At 41.5% G+C, this 24,787-nt stretch overlaps 2 protein-coding genes and 1 long non-coding RNA gene across 4 annotated transcripts; 2 read left to right on the forward strand and 1 right to left on the reverse strand.

Moving 5' to 3' along the window:
* The first annotated feature begins 589 nt into the window (after positions 1-589).
* On the forward strand, positions 590-13,217 carry oprm1 (opioid receptor, mu 1). 2 transcript variants are annotated; one of them, XM_077614039.1, is made up of 6 exons: positions 590-910; positions 10,021-10,370; positions 11,314-11,489; positions 12,090-12,268; positions 12,368-12,551; positions 12,618-13,217. In XM_077614039.1, the coding sequence occupies exons 1-6, from the start codon at positions 693-695 to the stop codon at positions 12,621-12,623; spliced, it is 1,113 nt and encodes a 370-aa protein (XP_077470165.1). In that variant the 5' UTR covers positions 590-692; the 3' UTR covers positions 12,624-13,217. The 2 variants fall into 2 exon arrangements, with proteins under 2 accessions (XP_077470165.1, XP_077470166.1); XM_077614040.1 differs by lacking the exon at positions 590-910 and adding an exon at positions 1,956-2,398.
* Positions 8,135-23,241, reverse strand: LOC144085061 (uncharacterized). The gene is made up of 3 exons (XR_013304002.1): positions 22,939-23,241; positions 11,299-11,566; positions 8,135-8,198 (listed from the first exon to the last, which is right to left on the reverse strand). It is a non-coding gene; the product is annotated as an uncharacterized LOC144085061 (long non-coding RNA).
* Positions 22,579-23,411, forward strand: sf3b5 (splicing factor 3b, subunit 5). The gene is made up of 2 exons (XM_077614041.1): positions 22,579-22,700; positions 22,963-23,411. The coding sequence occupies exon 2, from the start codon at positions 22,964-22,966 to the stop codon at positions 23,222-23,224; it is 261 nt and encodes an 86-aa protein (XP_077470167.1). The 5' UTR covers positions 22,579-22,700; position 22,963; the 3' UTR covers positions 23,225-23,411.
* Positions 23,412-24,787: the final 1,376 nt, after the last annotated feature.

Consider the following 24,787-nt stretch of genomic DNA (forward strand, 5'->3'; position numbering starts at 1 on the left):
CCCGGACTTTTATTGTTTTTTGTTGGAGAACTTGTTAAGACCTTGACTGACGTCGCTTCTTAAAGGGACAACGCACGTACATACAAACTCTTCTACACTCACACGTCGGCTCAGTGAAACTGCTCATGGCCATTGTTGGCTTTTATTGATGCGTAGACCGTGTTGTTTTACCTTGTTTTGTCGCCGGTCTTTTGGTCGTCGGTCTTTTGGTCGCCGGTCTTTTGGTCGCCGGTCTTTTGGTCGCCCGTTGTCGCGATCGGGGCGACCAAAAGACCAGCGTCCAATCGACCGCACACGGTAAATAGGTAACTAAACAACTGGTAATAAGTGTGGGGGGTTTTGGTGCGCCCCCAAATCGATAGCGCCTTGGGCAGTCGCCCGTATCGCTCTTAGGAAAAACCGGTCCTGCGTGGAGGTTGTTTTGTGTGTGTGTGTGTGTGTGTGGCAGGGACAGTGCGAAGAAGGTGAATGTGAATTACAAAGTGGGAGGAGATTAGGCAGAGTAGAAAAGAGGAGGGGGGAGCAAATGGGGCAAATCTCTCTCTCTCTCTCTCTTTCGCTCTTCTCGGTCTCTCCTTTTTTTTTCTTTCTGTCCCGTAAACGGCCGCCGGTCCTCCCTCGCTTTAGTCTCTGGCGGCTCCCCAGCCAAGCGCCCTTCCCTCCCCGCATTTTTTGTTGTTGTCGCAAGAACCATGGAGAGCGCAGGTAACCTGTCGGACGCCGATTACGGGATCCCCAGCCTGGACTCGTGTGCGCGCAATTCCAGCGCGGCCAGCCGCGACCCGGACCTGGACTGGGACTACGTGGACTCCAACCCGGTCAGCATCGCCATCGTCATCACGGCCGTCTACTCCATCGTAAGCGTGGTGGGGCTGGTGGGCAACGTGCTCGTCATGTACATCATTGTCAGGTAGGCACCACCAAGAAAAACTCTCCAGACTTATTTTTGCCGTGGATGGATGGATGGATGGATGGATTGATTTGGGCTTTGCTGCCAAGTCGGCTTGCGCGGAAAAAAAAGTCGTCTGGAGTTACGCAGCCTCGTCCCGACCGTGGAAAAAAAAATGCTAGTTGGAATTTTAGCTGTCTGACAATCCATCCTCATCTGCCAATCACGTGCGTGGCATCACACGTTAGATCTCAGTTCAGCGGGAGTCATTTTGGGGTCAATAAATAGCGTGAGATTCACTGCTTCAATAGATTTTACTCAACCTTTGAACCTTGGGTGGTGAACCAGAATCGTTTGGTTGAACTTTTTTAGCTGATTGCACATTTTTGGGCAATCCATTTGACACCTGTTTATACTTTTTGGAAAGGTTTTTCTCCCTTGTTTTGAGACGCTTAGCATGCTCGACATTCTGAGATGTCAATCCTGCTAGCATCAACTTTGATTTTTAGATTTTGAAAGCATCATTTGAAAATAAGAAGCCTTAGTCAACAAAATTTTGCATTTTGAAAGCATCATTTTAAAATAAGAAGCCTTAGTCAACAACATTTTGCATTTTGGAGACCTCATTTGAGACCCTGATTCGGATATTGTTTGTTTATTTCCTTTTCATTTGGAGTCAAAATCAGCAATAATCAAACAGTTTTGCTGGAATGACTTGGGAACATCTAACTTTCAATAATAATTTTTAAAAAAGCCACATTTCTCATTTGCTGATATACTGAAAGAAGCATGTGAAAGAATTGATAATCCCGAACCATAAGTTAATCGAGCCCTTGATTTTAAATTGGACATTTTCAAAACCAACCCATTTTTAACACTGCAGCCCTTTTTAGCATGCAAAAAAAAGACACATTTAACTCATTTCAAGCCTTTTTTGCCCCCACAAAACTAACATGACAGTTGTTTTTCAAAACAGGTATATTGACTTATAACATCGTCATCCGACATGAATAAATGTGACTGGTCCCCCGTTTGTTGCCATTTCTGTTCCGCAGAATGGACAACAGCCTGGAGTGAAAGCCACATGCAATTCCTCCACCGTTTGGTAACCATAGTAAATAAAAATGCTGCCGCATTATAAAGCGTCTCAATTAAAACGACGCCTGGCTATTTTGCAGTCGCGGAAACACCTCAACGAAATTGGCCACGGTTGCTAAGCACCGCGTCGAACGACCGCTCGGCCCGTTTTTAATTTTTCACACGCTCGAGCGAGGAATCCAAACCCAGCGCGGACGTGGCGGCGTATCTTTTTGACGGAGCGCGTGTAGGCTGCATGGCAACACGTGAGGCCTTTTCTTTTTTTTTTCCATTTTTCTTTTTCCCATCCATCGCCCTTCGAATCCCAGCAAAGCGGGTGACAGATGAGCCAAGAGGACACTTAGGATCTTTCGCTTCATCATCGCTCAAGTGTGTCGTGGGAACGCCGTGTCACCAAACTGCCCCCCTGCGGTAATGAAATAAACATCGGTGCTGATTTCGATAGACAACCTGAGTGCACACGCGCGTGCTTAAGTGTGTTTGTGTTGGCCAAAAAGCTGCCTGCAAACTTTATAACCCGGCTAATGAAGCCATAAACGCCGAAAATGGCATCCGGTGGAAATAATACGCCGGACCTGACGATGTACAGTATTATCTGGCCAATCCGTGGATGGTCGATGGTGGGCGTGGCTTGGATCTGCCCAATGTATACGAGTTGTTTGGGGTGTAGGAACGATAATACAAATTGAAATGGGGGAAAAAAGGCAAGTTTCAATTGGACACTATTTAATAGGCAGAGTCTATCTTCGGGATTTAAATAATGGCGTGTTACCCTACTCTAGCACCCCGCGACCGTTACTAGGGTAAGCGTGACCGGACGTTTTGTCGATAGACGTTTGGTAGGACGGACGTTTGGTAGAACGGAGGTTTGGTAGAACGGAGGTTTGGTAGAACGGAGGTTTGGTAGAACGGAGGTTTGGTAGAACGGAGGTTTGGTAGAACGGAGGTTTGGTAGAACGGAGGTTTGGTAGGACGGAGGTTTGGTAGGACGGAGGTTTGGTAGGACGGAGGTTTGGTAGAACGGAGGTTTGGTAGAACGGACGTTTGGAAGAACGGACGTTTGGAAGAACGGACATGTGGAAGAATGGACGTTTGGTAGAACGGACGTTTGGTAGAACGGAGGTTTGGTAGAACGGAGGTTTGGTAGAACGGACATTTGGTAGAACGGAGGTTTGGTAGAACGGAGGTTTGGTAGAACGGAGGCTTGGTAGAACGGAGGTTTGGTAGAACGGAGGTTTGGTAGAACGGACGTTTGGTAGAACGGACGTTTGGTAGAACGGACGTGTGGTAGAACGGAGGTTTGGTAGAACGGAGGATTGGTAGAACGGAGGTTTGGTAGAACGGGTTCGCATGCAATTGATAGATTTTAACATTGGGTGAATAGGGATTTAATGACTATTATTTAACATTGAGTGAATAGGGTTAGGGTTAAACAAATCAAAGTCTCGTGACTCAAACCTCGGGACTCCGAACCCGTTCTACCAAACGTCCATTCTACCAAACATCCGGTCGACCAAACGTCTGGGGACCAAACATCCGGGGACCAAACATCCGGGGACCAAATGTCTTTCGACGAAAGGTCCGAGTACCAGGTTAAGCAGTGTTAAAAAAACGAATGAATTATTGTCAAACCGGTGTAACTAGGGCTGGGCAATGATAAGAAAAAAATCAATGGCATGCGATCAATTGCGTAGTCATACATGCAAACGAATAACAAATTGAAAAGTAGCATACAAGGGGTCCTCAGCCCTCCGAATAAAAAGGTATCGGGCATCTACTGGGCAGCTAGTGAGTTAAAACTTCAAATAAATATTAAAAGATAAGCTTTTGCTTTTTTTTCCCTATCAAATTCCGAGCATCTATTTAACGTATAAGCGTGGAAATATTCCAAGTTGTCCTTGGTATTTTTCGAAATCGGATTTAAAAAAAAAAGTCTGGACACTCCTGGTTTTAAAAGAAGGATGTAAACATTGCCATTGATTTACAGCCCGGCTTAAGTGAGCAAATGGTGTCCCCGAAGCATTAGCGCTGTGTCAAAAAGTAAATAATGTGTGCTAATGTGAGCGACAACTTCCTCGTCTTTCTTCATCCTTCAGCATTAACGGCCATTTAGTTAATGGGGCAATGTGGACATTTCCTGGGGAATGTCAAAAATAAATAAATAGAGTAGTCATGCGCTCTCCTTCACGATTACTCACGATGCAATTGGGCCCGATTAAATAGTGACAGGGGCGTTTGAGGGAGGCGTTCCCGTGGCAACACTTCGGGTCATAAAGGCTAACGACCGCCCTCTCGCTCTCGCGCGTCCCTTTCAGCTTGACCGCAAACTTTCCCGTTATTGAGCAAATTGGGCTAACAAAAACATAAAAAAAATAAAATGCGAGCGGCCAGCGCGTCGGGCTCACAGTTCTGGGCTCGTGGGTTCGATCCCAGGTCCGGACATTCCCGTGTGGAGTTTGCGTGTTCTCCCTGGGCTTGCGTGGGTTTTCTCCGGGTGCCCCGGTTTCCTCCCACATCCCCCAAAAACGTGCGCACTAGGCTATTTGGATGCAAAATTGCCGGGCCCACACTTCTGGGGTCGAGGGTTCGATCCCAGGCCCGGACATTTTGTGTGGAGTTTACATGTTCTCCCTGGGCTTGCGTGGGTTTTCTCCGGGTGCCCCGGTTTCCTCCCACATCCCCCAAAAACGTGCACGCTAGGATAGTTGAATGCTAAATTGCCGGGCCCACACTACTGGGTTCGAAGGTTCGATCCCAGGCCCGGACCTTCTTGTGTGGAGTTTACATGTTCTCCCTGGGCTTGCACGGGTTTTCTCTGGGTACTCAAATTTCCTCCCACATCCCCAAAACGTGCGCGCTAGGCTAATTGGATGCTAAATTGTCCCTCGTGCAAGCCTGATTGGTCGTCCGTCTCACTTTGCTCTGCGATTGGCCAGCCCAGTGACTTCACATAGCGTAGGATCCGGCACCCCCGACCTTTGTGAAGATTGGCGATACAGAAAATGAATGAAAAAACAATTAAAATGCTATCATGGCGGCTTGAGCTGTCGTTACCACGGAAACAGGCCTTGAAAAAGTTACAATGACGGTTGAGGCACGGCGCCCTCTGCGAATTACGGTAATTACCACCACGGTGAAACGTTCCCCGTGTGGCCTTTACGGGTAGAAGGCTTCCTCATTTTTACCCGTTGGCCTGACGCCCGTTATACCGGTATTCTATTCATAATCTGGTTTGCAAATTCCAAGGAAGAGCGGCGCTACCAAAGCGTCTCTGTCATTGGTCTTACTTACTTCTCTTGAGAGGTGCCAATAAACAAAAGCGCAGATGTTTGGAAGACGTTCAAAGTGGCAGAGCGTTCCAATTGGCTGCCAAAACCAAAGGGGACGTGCCGTTAAGTTGTTTACCCCGAGCTCAATCTCAAATAGAATTAATAGTTTTTAAAAATAAAAAGTTATGCACTGATATTTGGATCTAATTAATTTTTAACAACGTTCCCGCAGCCAATCAGATTATTTACAGGAACTGGGGGTGAATTCCAGATAGGCTCCAGCACCCCCAGCGACCCTAGTGAGGATAAAGCGGTTCAGAAAATGAATGGCGGTGAATTCCAGGGGCGGAACTAATTTGACTCAGTCTTGTTGCGTTGATTGTCAACAGGCACCATAAAGTTTGGAGCTATATTTTATTTTATTTTCCGATTTGACGTGTCTTTGAGGTTTGCTTTCTATTCTATTTCCACACTTGTTGGCGCGGCGCTTCTACGAGATAAACGTGGGCGGTCTGGTAGGTCAAAGGGCACGATCTGGAGTTGTTATCCTCGGAGAGTGGTAAAGCTTCTTCTGCGTTACCGTGGTAACAACAAGTAGGCAAATTAAGGGCTAAATGCTCTCCAGTGTAGTCAACACAATAGAAAAGTGTGGGTTTTGTACATAGTGATGACAGCCATTTTCCTAATTCACTCAGAGTGGAGCTGCATTTTAAATGGCCATCTTTTCAAAAATGACATTTGCCGTGATCTCATTTTGGCAGAAATGAGCGTGCGGGGAAACCAACGGGGTGACGGATCGAATCATCGGCTTTGCAACGCAATAATAACTTTTTTTTCTGACATATTTTGCCAAATCATAAGGAAAAGTACAGTACTATTTGATTCCTATGCATTTGCCAATTAATGCAGTGCCCCGCCCCTATTTGCGTGATGTCACAATCTGTACATAGCACTCAATTTTCAAAGAATACAAACTTCGGTTTTGTTTTGTTTTTAAAGCGGACTTAACTAATAAATGAAAGGAAAAGACATTTCATCGATTTGTACTGAAACTAAACAGGAAGTCAAATGGATTGGACACGTCACACCGTCATTCGCAAGCCAATGAGGGCACAAGACAGCCTTTATTTGGACTCCAAAGTAACACATGATTAAAAAAAAAATTTTTTAATTAAATTAAGATGCGGTTAAATGATGAAAATACTTTAATTTTGGGCTGGATGAGGATCTCGAGATGCTTTTGCCTGGTGTTGTTGGCTGTACAAATTGAAAGTAATGCTTTCAGGGGCTAAGGGAATGTTCTTCTGGATCAATAAGGTTTCGACCTCCGCTTGCTAACTTAATTGAAGCGATTGGTTAACTCGGTGCTTGAGCGGGAGGAAGGACGGCAAGCAATTTTTCTTTGGAATATGTCGAGGCTTTGTGACGTTGGACCTCGATGGACTGCCACGGGAATGTTTGGCGAGGGCACGTTGATGGATGCTTTGGCTAAACGAGTCCGTCGGACACAAAGGACACACCAAAACAGGTCAAGCGGATCGTCAATTTCTCTAATTGGACGGATTGGCGACTGGTAAATAATTACTGCCGGCTCAAATGAGTCTGTAATGATTGATGGTAATATTCAAATTAATTAAGATTTTGAAAAATATTTACTCATTTACCTCTTTTTAAAAATAAGTGAATAAACAAAATTTTTTAATTAAAAAAAACACCCTCATTTAGTTTTTCGGTTATTTTTCCAATACGTTTTTACTGAATATTTCCAGTTTTCCACTCTTAGTTTTTTAAAGAAAACATATTTCGTAAAATATATTTCCTGTATTTTATTTTGAAATGAAACCCGAATGATTATTTAATTTTGCTCCCTTTTCTCAGAAAAAAAAACCTTCAAATAATTTTTTTTTCATTATTTATGATTTTCCCCATTTTTTTAATCCAAAAATATAATTCAGAAAAATAAAAATAAAACAAAGAAAATACATTAAAAAAGACCATTTCTTGTTTTTCCTTTTTGAAAAGGAAAAAAAATCTATGAATTTGAACATATGTAAGCGTTCAATTATTCATTGCATTAACTGCGGCGCGCCTTTTCCCGCGTCTTCCCACGCGCTAATTCGCCACGTGTCGCATTGCAGCAGCTGGCATCGTCATCTTTATCTTCTTTCTTTTCTTTGGCAATAATCCCAAATCCTCTTAACAAGCATCCGCGTTGGCATGTTTGTTCATTAAATTCTAATTAACGCCAACACTGACAGCTTGCCGCGCTCGTTATAAATATTACCCACTTTTATCGGCCCGGGGACGGCTAGCCCAAGCGATAGCTCGCCGCGCGCTACGTAGCGGCGGGAAGCGCGCGCATTTTAAACGCCCTCGCGGGCCGAGCGGTTCCGGGCGAGGCGGGGGTGCCGTAACGACCACCCGCTGCCCGAATTTCAAATGAGGAGAAATATTATTGAAAATGGCGCGCAGAACAAGCTTGAATTTAGCCTTCATTCTGTAGCACTTGTATTATACTGTCTATAAGCTGATATGTCAAACAACTTTACGATATTCGTTCATTTCTCAGTAGGGCTTCTCCTCACAAGAGTCTGGGGGGTGCTGGAGCCTATCCCGTCCAACCGGGAGTTGGTGGCCAGCCATTGGCAGGTTACAACGAGAGGAACAACCATTCATTTTTTAGGAAAATTTAGAGTGTTAAACAAGCTTGGCGTTTTTGGAATGCAGGGGGAAAGTGGAGTACCCAGAGAAAACCCACGCAAGCCCGGGGAGATGACGCAAACTCCACATAAAATGGTGGGAAGCCACCAGGGATCGAACCATGGTCCTCACCACTGTCGCACATGCTAATACTAGCAAAAAAATTAAGATTTGCTTACCCGTGAAAGCGATTCTGAGGAGATCCTTTCGATAATGTTGATTTTCACCGAGACGTGGAGAACCTGCAAGCAAAGAAAAGTACAAAAACATTAACAAAACGTTCAAAACTGTTTGAAAACATCATTTTTTGTGACACGTGATGTTCTTTTTCAAGGTAGACCTCATCCATCATTCTTGTCCTTCCATGAGAACATGAACAATGATGATGATGATGATGATGGCACGCCGAGCAGAACGACGCTCTCGTTCCAGAAAAATGCCAAAATGATAGCAACATTGTTTTGTTTTTTTGCACACGCAGAAAATTGAAGTGAAATACGTCAAAAGCTGGATTTCATTTTTCCAGTGCGTCTTTGTATTTCTTCTGTGATGGAACGTGTCAATATGTCAACGTTGGCACCAAGTTGTTTTCATGTTGTGAACAAAAAAGCACTGAAATACCGCAGCGAGGGTTTTGGCAGTTAGTGTTTGCTCTTTTGACATCGTCCAAATGCCGGCTTCTCGTACTCTGGTGGGAAAATAAATCACTGAAAAGGGAAATCAAGTGTTTTTCGCCACCCGTAATTCGGGCATCGCTTTGAAAGTCGTGGTGGCAGAGTGGTTTGGAGAGCACTTCAAAAAATACATGTTTTTTGCAGCTTTGTTCAACTCGGCCTTAAAAAAACATTTCTACTCGGAGGTATTATGTGTCAAATTCCTTGTAACTATCAAAAGAGGATGTTATTTGTTGGATTATTATGATTTTTTTCCAAGACTATAACCATCGGGTTCGAATCCAGGTCACCGCAGCTCCCCAGGCCTACGTGGGTTTTCTCCGGGTACTCTGGTTTTCCGCCCACATTCCAAAAACATGAATGCTAGGCTAATTTAGCACTCAAAAATCAAGGGTGTCAGACTCGGGTTGGTTTGCGGGCCGCTTTAACGTCAACTTGATTTCACGTGGGCCAGACCATTTTAGATATAATATTTAGATTATTTTTTTAATAAATGGATTAAAAGAACTGGATTAAAAGCCCTGAATATTCAGTTTTTTAATAGATTGAAAACAATGTTTATTTTAGCTTTTTTTAAAATATATTTTTAGATTTTACAAAATGATTTTTGAACTAAAAATACAGAAAAAATGGATTAAAAAATGACAATTATTGATTTAAAAGGGGGAAAATCAGGAAATTTAATATACATCTATACTCTTCATTAGAATTTGATCTTAAAACAGAAAGTCGGCACTCATGACCATTTTAGAATTGATATTTAGATTTTTTTTTATAAATGGATTAAAAGAACTGGATCAAAAGCCCTGAATATTCATTTTTTATAGATCTAAAACAATGCTTTTTTTTCTTAGTAAGGGAAAATCTCTTTTAATCATTATGTGCCATATTAAAGTGGAAAACAGAACATATTTTTAATATATTTTTAGATTTTACAAAATGATTTTTGAACAAAAAAAAAGAAAATATGGATTAAAAAAATATCGATTTAAAAGGAGGAAAATCAGGAAATTTAACATACATCTATATCTATCATTTTAATTTGATCCTAAAACAGAAAGTCGGCACTCATCATTGACTTTACCGGGCCACACAAAATGATGCGGCGGGCCAGATTTGGCCCCCGGGCCGCCACTTTGACACCTGTACTCTAAATTGTCCCTAGCTATGATTTCTTGTTCGTCTCTTCGTGCCCTGCGATTGGCTGGCCACCAATTTAGAGTGCCCGAAGTCAGTTGGGATAGGCTCTAGCACCCCCGGGTCACCCTTACGAGCGCTTCAGATAATGAATGAAAAAACACTGAGAAAAAATTGTCTTTTTTCGGCACGCGACGTAACGGGCTAACGGCAAAAAAGCGGGTGGTATGGTGTGTGTGTGTCTGGGTGTCAGGTACACCAAAATGAAGACGGCCACCAACATCTACATCTTCAACCTGGCCCTGGCCGACGCCCTGGTGACCAGCACGCTGCCCTTCCAGAGCGTCAACTACCTGATGGGCACGTGGCCCTTCGGCAACGCACTGTGCAAGATGGTCATGTCCATTGACTACTATAACATGTTCACGTCCATCTTCACGCTGACCACCATGAGCATCGACCGCTACGTGGCCGTGTGCCACCCGGTCAAGGCGCTGGACTTCCGCACGCCGCGCAACGCCAAGATCGTCAACGTCTGCAACTGGATCCTGTCGTCCGCCATCGGCCTGCCCGTCATGTTCATGGCCTCCACCGCCGTCGCCCGTGAGTCCACTATTTTACACGTTTTTCCATCATCTGTGTACGCCATATAATATATGAATATAAATATGTTGATGAATACGTGCCGTCCCTTATCAAATCGAACTCCGACGCAAACATTTGGCGGCGCAATGCTGATAAAATGGCGGCCTTGACGCCAGATTTAAGGAGGAATAAAATGGCAGTGCTGCTTTTGCAATGCCGATAGAAAAATAAAAAATCATACGGTGTAAATTGAGATTTATTCTGATTTGGGTTTTTTTTTTTTCCATAGCGACTACATTTGACATTTATTTTGTCAAAAATGTATGACTTTGGTCTTTTAACTTAAATACATGTTAGGGTTATTAGTCTTATATTATTATATATTTGCTCGCAATGAAGAACGCTTTGCTTTACTTAGCTTATTAGTCTTAGACAACAACTGTATTCACCCCAATAAATAAATATTCTGCACATTTTAACACCAAAATTTCCCAAATATGGGATAAATAGTTATCTAATCGAATTTAATCTCTAAAAAAATAATAATCTTTAGTCAGATATGTACATTCATTATTCTTTGTCTTTTCAATTTGATGCCAAATAATAAAAGAAAAAGAAATAAAATTTCCAATTGTCATTTTAATTCAAAGCTGAATGAGAACTGCGTTTTTTTGTGCAAAATCAATTTTAAACATGCTTTTAAGACACTTGTAAATAGGATTTGGACAACGTTCAAAAAATAGTCTTTAAAAAAACATTTTTTAACGGATTAATGGCGGCAGCCTAGTTGGCCCTGGTTAGACCAGATTGCCCTACAAAACCAAATTGGATGTTTTTGCCTCCAAGTGATGCAACTTAATGATTTTGCCTGTGTTATGATTGAAACAGATCTCCTCTAATCTCTTCCATTTTTAATGTGGTTTTGTTTTAATGTGGTTGGCCGTACCGTGAACGTGGTTAGCCTCCGGCGTGGTGGACTGCAAGCTGATCTTCCCGCAACCCTCCTGGTATTGGGACATCCTGCTGAAGATCTGCGTCTTCATCTTCGCCTTCATCATGCCCGTGCTCATCATCACCGTCTGCTACGGACTGCTGGTCCTTCGCCTCAAAAGCGTGCGGATGCTGTCCGGCTCGCAGGTCAAGACGCGACCTTTCCTCCTTCCTCGTAAACGTCCATGCGTGACTAAACGCTTCGCCATCTTTTCCATCGCTCTCTAGATAACAAAAAAAGAAGAAAAATGAAAAATTCAATATGCTAAATGAAGATTAAGAGTGTTTGGATTCAAATGACAAATCAATAAGGCTGGACAACAACCAGAGCCGGACCTAGCAGGCCCCAGATTCGGGGCCCCGGCTAAGTGAGGGCCCCCGGGGGCTTTGAAATGAGGCATATTTTCTGAAAAGCCAAACTTAAGTGTGTCATTTTACGTTATTTATGTGCATTGAATACTGCGATACCATCATTTAGTGCAAAAGTAAGAAACAAAGAGTCAAAAATGTCAAACTGTGAGAGTCAAAATTTGCATAAAAGAACCCAATCTCCCAAATTAGTTTTTAAATATCATTTATTATTTGTCGTTTTAAGGGCCCTGGCGAAGAAAAATAAGAGAAACATGAAATAAGGCAAAGTAAATACAAAAAATGCTAACAATTCATTTTGGTTGGGAGCCGCGTATTCACCACCGCTAAATTTTAGCATTTAGCAGCTAACACGTCCTCGTCGGCGTCTGTGTCCAGGAGAAGGACAGGAACCTGCGCCGAATCACCCGCATGGTGCTGGTGGTGGTGGCCGTCTTCATCGTGTGCTGGACGCCCATCCACATCTTCGTCATCATCATCGCCCTCATCAACATCTCCAACTCCACCCTGCAGACCGTCACCTGGCACTTTTGCATCGCCCTGGGCTACACCAACAGGTAAGAAGAAGAAGAAGAAGAAGAAGGTACCGGTCCAAACGTGAGGGAGGGCCCAATACTCATGGGGGGGCGGGGCTTTGTGCGGGTGTGACAACGCAGTAGTCTCAACCCGGTGCTTTACGGCTACCTGGACGAGAACTTCAAGCGCTGTTTCCGCGAGTTCTGCTCATCCGGACCCTCGCTGATGGAGATGCAGAACTCCACCAGAGTGGGCGGGGCCGGGCGCAAGGTGCCGCGGCGCGAGCCCAACAGCGCGCAGACGGGGGACAGGTCCAATCAGCAGGTAGGGCGGATCCGTCGCCCTCAAATCCCAGATAGTTCCGAATTGGAACGTGGCGTCTTTCGCCAGGTATGACTAGCCGCGGAGGAGTCGTCGCTTGGCTGGCGCGGCGGCGCCATCGACGATCTCAACTCGGAAGTCACGCAAGTCACCACGGGGCTCTGATTGCTCGCCACTCAAAACGGCGAGGAGGCCGGTCGGGAACCAGAACGCGGGTGCGACCGGATGCCGACTCCCTGCTTTTCACCGCCATCTTAATCCTCGCCAACTTTTCTTCGGTCCGCCGGCTGGCGTCCAAAAAGTCTGCATTTCCAACCCACTTCTCACCCGCGCCAAGCCACGGTCACATCAAACGCACTATCGTTGCACTACGGCGGCCATCTTGAATGGGAAAATGGAGGTTAAATGTCCGAATTGCAGGAGAAAAAAAACTGACGCGATGCCACGTCGTCACGGCAACCATCTTAAAGCCTCACCATCGCCTCAGAGGGGAATTTTGCAGCGTTTGATTCATCGAATGTTTTTTTTTCCGTGAAAAATCAACCCAAGAAAAAGCAAACATTTGGCCAGGAAGCCAGAGTCACTTTCCAGAAGCAAAGGTACACTTTCCCCCCCGTTAAGTTTTATGACTGTCGCAACCCGTGTTTCATTTTTTTTTTTTTTTTACCCCAAGAAATTCAATGTTTTTTATCCGCAAAATGGCTTCTTCATGAGCCGCTTTATTGAGCCGCAAGCCGTTGTTTATTTCTTCGCGGAAAAAAAGCCAAAACCATTTCACGGTTTTGGGTTAGGAAGCCATAGTCGTTATTGGAAGGGAGGGGAAGGAGCAGAAGGGAGGCTATTTCATCCGTTTAGTATTTGGCCATGTCAGCTGGTGTTTTACGTGTTTTTTTCAAAAAGTGTTTTTCTTGGAACAATGGTTAACAAGAGTTTTTGTTTTGTTTGGTAACGTCTCCTGGGAAGTCGTTCAATTTCCTATTCCGACTCGTGGCACGATGCCGGAATCCCTCCCTTCGAATACGTCGTCGCTTTCAACGATGCAGAGGCGAACCGATACCTCAATTTTTTTTACTGTACAATTTATGGTTCTGCTTGACTTATTTTTGAATCTTCTTTGACCAATTGACAATATTTAATTAGTATCCAGATCAGGGGTAGGGAACCTATGGCTCGGGAGCCACATGTGGCTCTTTGGATGGGTGCATATGGCTCTGAGCTAAAATATGGAAACCGGTGGTGAGAGAAAAGAGTCTTGAACGCACCAATAGGAACGTCACGTCGGCACTGTGGCATTGATTTTTTTTTCATTAGTCTTCTGCATTCATTCTCATTGAACTCATTGACATTCATTGATTAGCAACAGCTTAACAATGTTGTCAAAATAATTAAGAGACTTTTTGTACTTTAAAAGTTGTAAAATGACTAAAAAAAAATTCGCAAAATTTCATGATGTTTTGACTTTTAAATTGTGATTATGGCTCTCAAGGAATAATATTTGAAAATAGGAATTGTTTATGGCTCTCTCTTTCAAAAAGGTTCCCGACCCCTGATCTAGATCCTCGCAATCGTGGCACATATGGTCAAACGTATCATAATTGATATACAGACGCTCCCCTACTTACGAACATTCAACTTACGAACAACGGTACATACGAACATGTCTGCAAATTGCGTTTAAGTCCAAAAATGTTCGCAAGTCCAATTTTGTATTCCGCGTCTTTTTCGGAGTAGTACTTCTTTCCGCCGCTAATACCGACGCCTGGCGCTGTGAGAGCTCAGCTCACCCAGCATCTACCTTCCGCATTGCAACGAAGAAGAAGTGCGTGAATGTATCTCGTGTGCAAAGAACCTTTTTCATTTGTATCATTAAATATCTCATGCATCCAATATTGAATATGGTTGGTAAAAAGCTAAAGGCTTCTATTGAGGGAGTTGGAAGGAAGAGGCAAGCCATTTCATTTGAAACGAGTGGCAATAATAACGAAGCTTGATGCGCGTCAGAAAGTGGTGAGCGTTGCACATTCAGTACCATTTATAAACAGAAAGATCGAGCAGCAGGACCCAAATATTGAACGTTGCACAAGGTTTGCAAATCAATTGAATGATGCCATACAGTGCTACTGCATCATTTATGATGAAAAAAAGAAGAAAACTGTGCAATCGTCATTAGGTCGCTTCTTTTGGCCAGTTTCTAATACATAAATCTATCTCTCTCTCTCTACAGTACTGTACATATTCTCTCCATTTTATTAAATGTTTTTTTTTTCAGTACAAACCAATGCGTGTTACTTATACAAGCCTTAAACATACAAATGCACTTATATAAACCTTCAATATACTTATATAGGCCTTAAACATAAATTATAATACAAAATATAGCACTAAATCAACTTACAAACAAATTCAACTTATGAACAATCGCTCGGAACCAATTGCGTTCGTAAGTTGAGGAGTGTCTGTATACCTATATTTGGACCCTGATGAAAACTGATGTATCTGAAAAAATATGATAAAAATGAGTGCCAAATTATTCGTGGAATTTGGATTTTGTTGTTGTTGTTGTTCTGAGGGACAATTAATGGCTTTGAATTTAAAGATGTTCAATTCAATTTCCAATCCTTTAGTGGTTTGGGTTCCGGCCGGATTAAGATGGATGTAGAATAAAACCTCAAATGGATTTCTCGAGAATCCTTTTTGCAAGATGACTCATTTCCTTTCCTGGTTGCGCAGAAGCACCTTTCAGGATGTTTTTTTTCTTTTTTTTTCCTCTCTTTCTCTTAACACAAACAACGAACAGACTATTACATTTCCAACCTGCGCCTGGACTTTGAACAAGGACGAGCGCCACGTACGCATCGTCTCGGCGTTCGATCGGACGGACTTAAAAGGGGACGTCTGTGCTCCTGATGCATTAGTGTCTTTTTTGGTTTGAAATGTTCCAAAACAAGTGCGTCACTTGATGGATTTTAAACAAATGCTTGTGCTGTAATTGCGGCTTTTGTGTTACTTTGCAATGTTTGTGAGACGCATTCTTATTTCTTCTCTGCTCGGACAACATGGAAACCGATGAATGGAGTTTTGGAAATTGGCAAAGGCCTTCAAATAATGATTAAAAAAAAAGTTTGGGCAGTTTTAAACACCCAAAGTTTGGCTTCAGACAAAAAAGTCTTCAGTAGAAAACAATTTTGTCTGAAATTGGTTTAAAACCATTATTTTAGAGCCTTAAATTGTTGACCTTGTGGGAAAAAAATGATATTTTACATTGAGGAACAAATTTGGCGCTGACATTTATAGCCATTCCACCCAAAATACTGCATTGGGTGACGCCCCTTTTTCTCCCTAGCAATTCTGGTTGTGATGTCACAACCAGAATTGATGATCATGTCTAGCTTTCAGCATTTTCAGTTTTTTTAAGGGGCGGAGTCTAGGATCTAATTTCACAATTAAGGTTTTTCAGTCACTTGTATGAATTTTTGTCCAAAAATATGGTCTGCTATCACTTTAAAGTCGGGTTTGAAACTCAACCCTTGGCTTTGAAAGCCAAGACAATGTAAACAAACCGAACCAAGCCGGAATAAACTTATTCCAGGCTTTAAAAAGTACACCCAGGTGAAAAGCCACACTGTCCAACTTTCAAATATCTCTTTCTAAACAGCCTATTTTAAGTTCCATTATTTCCTACAGGGAAAAAAAAATCACATTTTGGGTCGACAAATTCAGAACCACACGCCATCACAATTAGGAATAAACTCTTACGATGGCAAATGGGTTCCAATTCCGTGGGGAAATAAAGGCTTGTGCCCGCGTACATGGACTTAATGAAAACACGCCGTAGTGCCGTCCGTCTTCGAATCATATTAAGTGTGTGTGTGTGTGTGTGTGTATGTGTGTGTGCCGCTTAAGTGGATTTAACGGTCAAGACGCCTTTTTTTAAATTTATTTGTTACTGCCGCTTTAAAACTGTATGCCATATTTTCCACGTCATAAATGCGTACATTTGAGGCCTGCGCTAAATCCATTTTAGGGTGGATTAAAAGTTAAAAAGCAGGATGTGGAGAATTAAAGTCGCTCCATCATTTGGAACATGATTGTTTATTTTTTGTTAAATGATATTAAAACTTAAATCCAGAACTTTAACATCCGAATGAGCTTCTACTGTGTTCATATTGAATGTGTGGCTTTCAAATATGGCTCAAATGTATCTACGCTATGCAGTTAGCCTGTAAAAATAATTGTTTTTTTGGGGTATTTTTGATGAATAATGTACCGCTGGATATACTGTGTACAGTCTATCGGTGTTGTGTAAATGTGGATAAATTAAGTATAATACATTTAAAAAAAATGATTCCAATTTAATGCAACACACACAAGCATTTTTAACTTAAGAAAAGAGTTTGTAAATAGTATTCTCAACGTACTATAATTTTGTTTAGTTTCCCCATTGGAATGTGTTGATGAAATAAAAATACATTACACAGGATAAATATACATTTTCAGAAGATTTATGAATAAGGATGATCATGAAAAGAATACGTTACATCATGATTATCATTTGACCTTGTTAAAAATGATCTTACTTTTTAATGAATAAGGACTGTTGGGAAGCATTAAGATGAGAAAATGAATGAATATTAAACACAAATATCAAGCGGTGATTACTTTGCTGCAGTCGGTTCTTAAATTTCACACTGGATGAATTATTTATAAGAATTTTATTATGGCCTGCGTTCAGGTAAGCAAATGGGGATAAGTGAAGTTTAGTTGGTGTTTTTATTTTAATTGCCAAACATATTCACGACGGTCCGGTGGAAGAGTGGTTAGAGCGTCGGCCTTACAGCTCTGGGGTCCTGCGTTCAAATCCAGGTCTGTCCACCTGTGTGGGGTTTGCATGTTCTCCCGGGCCTGCGTGGGTTTTCTCCGGGCACTCCGGTTTTCTCCCACATTCCAAAAACCTGAATGCTAGGCTAATTGTATGCTAAATTGCCCCTAGGTATGGGTGTGAGCGTGAATGAATGTTTGTGTCTTCGTGCCCTGCGATTGGCTGGCCACCAATTTGGGGTGTCGCCCACCTCGTACCCAAAGGAAGGGGGGTAGGCTCCGGCACCCCTTACCAGCAACCCTAGTAAGGATAAAGTGGTTCAGAAAATGAAATAAAAGATATATAAATTGACTTGTCCTATGAAAGGTTGTGGGGGGGTGCTGGAGCCTATCCCAGCCAACTACGGACACCCCGAATCGGTGGCCAGCCAATCGCAGGGCACAAGGAGACAGACAACCAATTACTCGGAGCTATGAGCAATTTAGCATCCAATTAGCCTATCTTGCAAGTGTTTGGGATGTGGGAGGAAAGCAGGGTACCAGGAGAAAACCCACGCAAACTCCGCACAGTGAAGACCCACCTGGGATCGAACCCACGGAACCATAACCGTGAGGCCGACGCGACGACCACCGGCCGAGAGTAAAAGTCAATGTTTTGATTTAGTAAAAGAAAAGAAATCTGGGACAAAAGCAAAAAAACAGATGGTTTACCCGTTTCCAAGATGGCGCCCTCGGGGTTACGCCAATCAGAGATTGGACACCGGGGATTCCCGGTCTCACTCGACTGGTAATTTAAGCAGCCGGGTGCAACTAAATGTTGGCCATTTATAAGTATAAAGTTGCAACTTGCTTCGGAGTCCATTATTCTGACAGGCAGCGAGTTTGCGCAAACATTTTCACTTGTTATGATGTTTATTCAAAAGGTTATAAAGCACCACCAATAATAATGATGTGTACTTTTGTCATCATTCTCCCGCTATCTTGTCCTTGTAAAGCTTCCCCAAAGCTCACCCGGAGACTGTCGGGAAAAGAAATAGAGATAAACGTAAATCCTGTTTATTCATGATGGTGCTTTATTTCCCTCATTCCACATTCCTACTATATTTCTTTTTTTTTTTCAATGCCATTTCAGGTCAGCGGCAACATTTCAGCATTTCAACTCCAAAGCAATTTCCACCCAAATGACATTCTTCAGTTATTGCTATGATTGAGATAGACTGCCAATAACCCAAGGAAAATGTTTGACCATTTTTCAGTGCGGCAGGAAGTGAATGAGATTTCACAAGAAGTCCCGGCAGACAAATTGCGCTTTGCTTCTGCCAGTGGATTTGCCCATGTCATAAACTCAGCTCTGGGGCCATTTTTTTTTTTTAATAGACGGTCTTAGCAAAGAATTCGGGCATTTTTTTTTTCTAATCGGGGGAAAAAGGCACATGAAGAAATAAAGCTGAGATTTGCAGGAGTCCAAAGCAGAGTCTTGATTTGGACATTTTGTATCTTCGTTTCTGTCGAACGGGACAAAAGAAAAAAGCTTTTATATGTTCCACTGGCCACTGCGGAAAGGCGAATTGACGTTTAATAATCTCGAAGGGCACGTCTTTATCTTGCCGATGGGCAAATTGCGCTACGCAGGGAGAGGCGGCCTTCAAAAAAAATTCCCTAGCCAAGTGAGCTTGGACATTTTTCTCTATTTTCAAGCGGGCACATATCATGTTTACATTGAGAGGGATTTCGTAAGTTGAAATTTTCATACCTAGAGGTATTTGTAAGTAGAGGTACAACTGTATATGTTCCACTGGCCAAACTGGGAAAGATTAATTGACGTTTAATAATCTCAGAGGGCACGTCTTTGACATTTTTCCCTATTTTCAGGCAGGCAAACATCATGTTTACATTCAGAGGGATTTTGTAAATTGAAATGTTCATACCTAGAGGTATTTGTAAGTAGAGGTACGACTGTATATGTTCCACTGGCCAAACTGGGAAAGATTAATTGACGTTTAATAATCTCAGAGGGCAGGTCTTTGACATTTTTCTCTATTTTCAGGCAGGCAAACATCATGTTTAAATTCAGAGGGATTTTGTAAATTGAAATGTTCATACCTAGAGGTATTTGTAAGTAGAGGTACGACTGTATATGTTCCACTGGCCAAACTGGGAAAGATTAATTGACGTTTAATAATCTCAGAGGGCAGGTCTTTGACATTTTTCTCTATTTTCAGGCAGGCAAACATCATGTTTAAATTCAGAGGGATTTTGTAAATTGAAATGTTCATACCTAGAGGTATTTGTAAGTAGAGGTACGACTGTATATGTTCCACTGGCCAAACTGGGAAAGATTAATTGACGTTTAATAATCTCAGAGGGCACGTCTTTGACATTTTTCTCTATTTTCAGGCAGGCAAACATCATGTTTACATTCAGAGGGATTTCGTAAATTGAAATGTTCATGCCTAGAGGTATTTGTAAGTAGAGGTACGACTGTCCATGTTCCACTAGCCAAACTGGGAAAGACGAATTGACGTTTAATGATCTCAGAGGGCACATTTTTATCTTGCCGATGGGAAAATTGCTCTGCGGCCTTCCAAAAAAATTCTGCTGCCAAGTGAGCGTGGACTTTGACTTTTTTTCTCTATTTTCAGGTGGGTAAACATCATTAGATTAGATTAGAACTTTATTCCGTCCCGTATTAGGGAAAAAGAGGTGTTGTGTATATATTTGTACAAAACATGTGGCATCCATGAAGGCAAAAAAAATAAAAAATGAGATAGGCGCTAGGTAAGTACACAGTGGGAAAGGCTACTGCATCTCTCCTGACACATTCCGTCATTTCACACTTGTACGGATTGCCTCCAAAAGTCATTAAAAGGCTCCTTTTCTGGCTTTCACGCTTGCCGCGCTCATCCGCCGCTCGTTATTCCCCAAACGTTCCTGCCGATAGCTTTTACACGGACGAGGGCTTATTTTTCAGTTGTTACAAGGTGAGGGGGAAAAAAAATAAATCGAGTTTAATGGGGGAAAAGTAACTTCCAGAAAGCAAAAAGAGATCAACAGCCAGATTGCTAGTTTAACTATTAGATAAGATCCGTTTGATAAGATGCTACCGGGACTTTAATTGGGGCTACCAAAAAAAGAAAAATAAGTTCATAAGTGCCAACTGGTCATAATTTTTGAGATACTATATAGCAAGGGTGTCAGACTCGGGTTGGTTCGCGGGCCGCTTTAACGTCAACTTGATTTCACGTGGGCCGGACCATTTTAGATATCATATTTAGATTTTTTTTTAATAAATGGATTAAAATAACTGGATTAAAATCCCTGAATATTAAGTTTTTTATAGATCTAAAACAATGTTTATTTTAGCTTTTTTTATATATATATTTAGATTTTACAAAATGATTTTTGAACTAAAAACATAGAAAAAATTGATTAAAAAATGACAATTATTAATTTAAAAGGGGGAAAATCAGGAAATGTAATATACATCTATACTCTTCATTTTAATTTGATCCTAAAACAGAAAGTCGGCACTCATGATTTACTTTCCCGGGCCACACAAAATGATGCGGCGGGCCAGATTTGGCCCCCGAGCCACCACTTTGACACATGTGCTATATAGTATGTGGCCCAAATGTTAAAGCAAGACTTCAGTTTTGGGTGATTTTAGCGACGCCAGTGGACAAAAGCGGTAGTGTTATGCCTAATTGAAGGCCTGCGCAAGTGTCGTAAAGTCTCGATCTGCTGTTTTTATTCGACAAATTCAATTGTTATGAATCTGTGCGACGCTTTTATGACTAGATTCTATCATTTTAATTAGAGTGCAATAATGGAGAAAGTAAACATACATCCTACTTATTCAAAATATTTGACAGATAACTAGCGTTCATTTGTAGCCACACAGCACAAAATTGTCCGTTCTGAGGTGATGGACAGCCAGAGAGAGCAAAAGAGTGAGGAACAGATTCAATTATGCTTTTGCGGGCCGGGCAGACAGACTAAAAATGACTTTATTGGCGACCTAGCCTGAATTCGCTTGCGCTCCCGCGTATCGTCGCAACGTAAAAACATTTCACGGGAGTCGTTGCCTCAGAAGCAGCTTTTAGTGCGACAATTTATTTATCCCAGCATCCTCAATGTTCCCTTGTTTAGATGTTATGCAAATTAGTGCAACGCATTGAAGCATAATGGAAAGTGGAGACGGGGCTGGCCTCTGATGATTACTACTCATCCGCCACGCATGAACGTACACAAACACGTACGCATCATACAAGATGGGAAATTAACATCTGACAGGTAGCACTCATGTCATGTAATTACTTTTTATTCCTGCACTTGGAAAAAAAAATGCAGGAGAAAGCAAAAAAAATCAAGAGAGCCCTATTTTTTTTAATTGTATGTACCGAGTTCATTTATGAGAACCAAAGGAAATTTGTTCCCAAGCTTATTTTTGATTTGCCATAGACAATTTTTTTTTGCCAATAACCCTCTTTCATGTTGGACAGCTTTGTTCAAATTGGGAAAATGAGACATTTGTATGTGGCTTATTTTTTTGAAAATCCATATTTTTCCACGACCAACAGATGTTAAAAACCTTGAAATCCCACATGCACCCTCGACATTGGTGGAACTGCAAGGTGAAGAAGTGGTTGCCATGACGACAGCATGTCTGGCTCACTCCGGCTTCTTCGTCAAATGTCAAAACATAAGCAGGATTGTACATAAATTCGTACTTGAATCCCCCCCAAGGCCACAGTTAGTATTTGTAGCGGTTTAAATGCATTGGACAATGTTGCCTCCATAAAATTTGAATTAAAAAAAAAAAGGTCAACATCATTAAAATACATTGATTTTTACACATATAACAGAAAAATAGCATTTTGGTGGATGTGAACACTGTTCACTATCATGAAGAAAAAAATGGTTAAATATTATTTCAGTATTTGTCTCCTCTTTGGTGAGTTGGCAACGTCATTTTTTGTTACAATAGTTCTTTTTTTTATACAAGAAATATTTTTTTTCTAAATTTAGGACAATTTGTTCAACCTTTTTGATGGAAAAATGTATACAGTATTTATAAATATTTCAGAAATGATCAACTGGGATTCTCATCTAATATACATTACAATATATTAATCGTAATGTATTCTATTCAAAATGAATAGTGGCAAGAGTTTATTATTCATTCATTCATTATTAATATTTTAAATTAGGTCTGTTTAACCCCGCCGCCTCTTGTTTCAAGACGGAACCTTTTACTAGACGGGCAAACAGGAAGTGTTTATCATTTCCTTTTAACGAATTTAAGGATACTACCGGATACTACAGAAAGTCAAAGTGAGTATTTAAGATTCAGAATCAAAACCGAAGCTATAAAAAATCGTGACACCTTAAAAATAGTGAATTATGGTGGATGTATCCATACGTTACTGCACATCAAATAATTCGCTAGGCTATCATGCTAGCCTAGTTGGGCTAGCATAGCTAGGGATGAGCTACACGATGGCAAACAAACAGAATAAAATCATATCGCTGCATTTTTAAAATGAAAACAAGAATATAAATATTTACCGACCTTATGTATCCCTTTGTTGTCCAGGATGACGGATCGTTACAACATCCACAGCCAACTGGAGCACCTCCAATCCAAGTACATCGGCACGGGCCACGCTGACACTAGCAAGTGGGAATGGCTGGTGAACCAACACCGGGACTCGCACTGCTCCTACATGGGTCACTTCGATCTGCTCAACTACTTCTCAGTGGCCGAGAACGAGAGTAAAGCACGAGTCCGCTTCAACCTGATGGAAAAGATGCTCCAGCCGTGTGGACCACCTGCAGACAAACCGGACGACGCTTGATTGCTAACCCGCGGACAGATGGGACACTTTTGCTTTTCTTTTTTTTTTACTTGTTAATTTTGCGGGCTGATTTTTGGAATTAACAAAAAAACTTTTTTTATCCTCCTTAGTCAAATGACTGCTTGTTACAAATATATATTTTATTGTATTAATTGGTTGAAATTAAAGGTTCCTTTTCACTGTTGAATCCTGGATTTTTTTTTAAATAATGGCCAAAGCTTTATTTATATAAACAGGGGTGGTTATCAGGTTAGATGTGTCACCGCATCCAGTCTAAAATGAGGCAATACATTTTTTTCTTTGCCAAAATATCTGATGAAGATTCAGTTGATTTTTGCATTGCAAATCAGTCTGAATTCAGATTATTGTAAACATTTCTATGTATTTAGTCTTCAGGATTTGTGCAATTTACATGAGTGATTTTATGTTAGCATGTTTGCACTTCTATTGGGTCAATTATTTTTTTCTGCTAAAATGACACTAAATGAAAGAGGTTTGTATTCAAGCGTATCGTATTTGATGGGTGGTCTGGTTTCTGACGTGGGTGCAAAATTATATATACATATATATCGGATTTATAGATTTATTGGCCTTGGTGCAAGTGAAAAGTTATTGAACACTCCAAATAAAATGTGCTTGGAGGTTGGTTCCGGCAAATTGAAATGTCCGGAGAAAGGGCGGTCAAGTAGTGCTTCCGTTCTGGTTGTTGATCAACACACAAGTACAAAGACTGCACGGTTGAGGGGGGTCTCGGCGAATGCTGTGCATGAGTCACCGTTGTTGTTGTTGTTGTTCTTGTTGCCAAGCAATGAGTCATGGTGGCTCTCTCGCCTGCATCTTTTGCAGCCGGGTAAGTCCTGGCCATCTGTCCTCCCTGATGGAAAGCACGTTGCCGGGTACAAGGAGGGCGCGTACGTGTGCTCGCTGTGGAAAACAAACTTCTTCAAGGAAATACATTGTTGGAAGTGCCTTTTTTTTTTTAAACACGGCGTCCACATATGTGTAGATCAATTTTGGGGGCCTACGTGATTCAGGGAGGGGATAAAAAATGTGTTAATATATAACATCGCTTTTGTTGTATTTTTATGAATACAAATGGATCAAATGTTAAACTAAATTGAAATGGATTTTAAAGATTTTAATTAAGGCTCCCAATATCACTCTCTAAACCAAGGGTGTCACTCGTTAACGTCAACTCGATTTTATGTGGGCCAGACCACTTTAGATATAATATTTAGATTTTTTTTAATAAATGGATTAAAAGAACTGGATTAAAACCCCTGAATATTCAGTAAAACAATAATAAAACAATGTTTATTTTATCTTTTTTTTAATATATTTTTAGATTATACAAAATGATTAAAAAAAAAATACAATTCTTCATTTGAAAGGGGGAAATCAGGAAATTGAATATACATCTATACTCTTCATTTTAATTTGATCCTAAAACAGAAAGTTGGCACTCATGATTTACTTTCTCGGGCCGTACAAAATGATGTGGCGGGCCAGATTTGGTCCCCGGGCCACCACTTTGACACCTGTGCTCTAAACAATGAATAATGC

This window comes from Stigmatopora argus, chromosome 11, assembly GCF_051989625.1.
Source record: "Stigmatopora argus isolate UIUO_Sarg chromosome 11, RoL_Sarg_1.0, whole genome shotgun sequence".
Classification (NCBI taxonomy): Eukaryota; Metazoa; Chordata; class Actinopteri; order Syngnathiformes; family Syngnathidae; genus Stigmatopora; species Stigmatopora argus.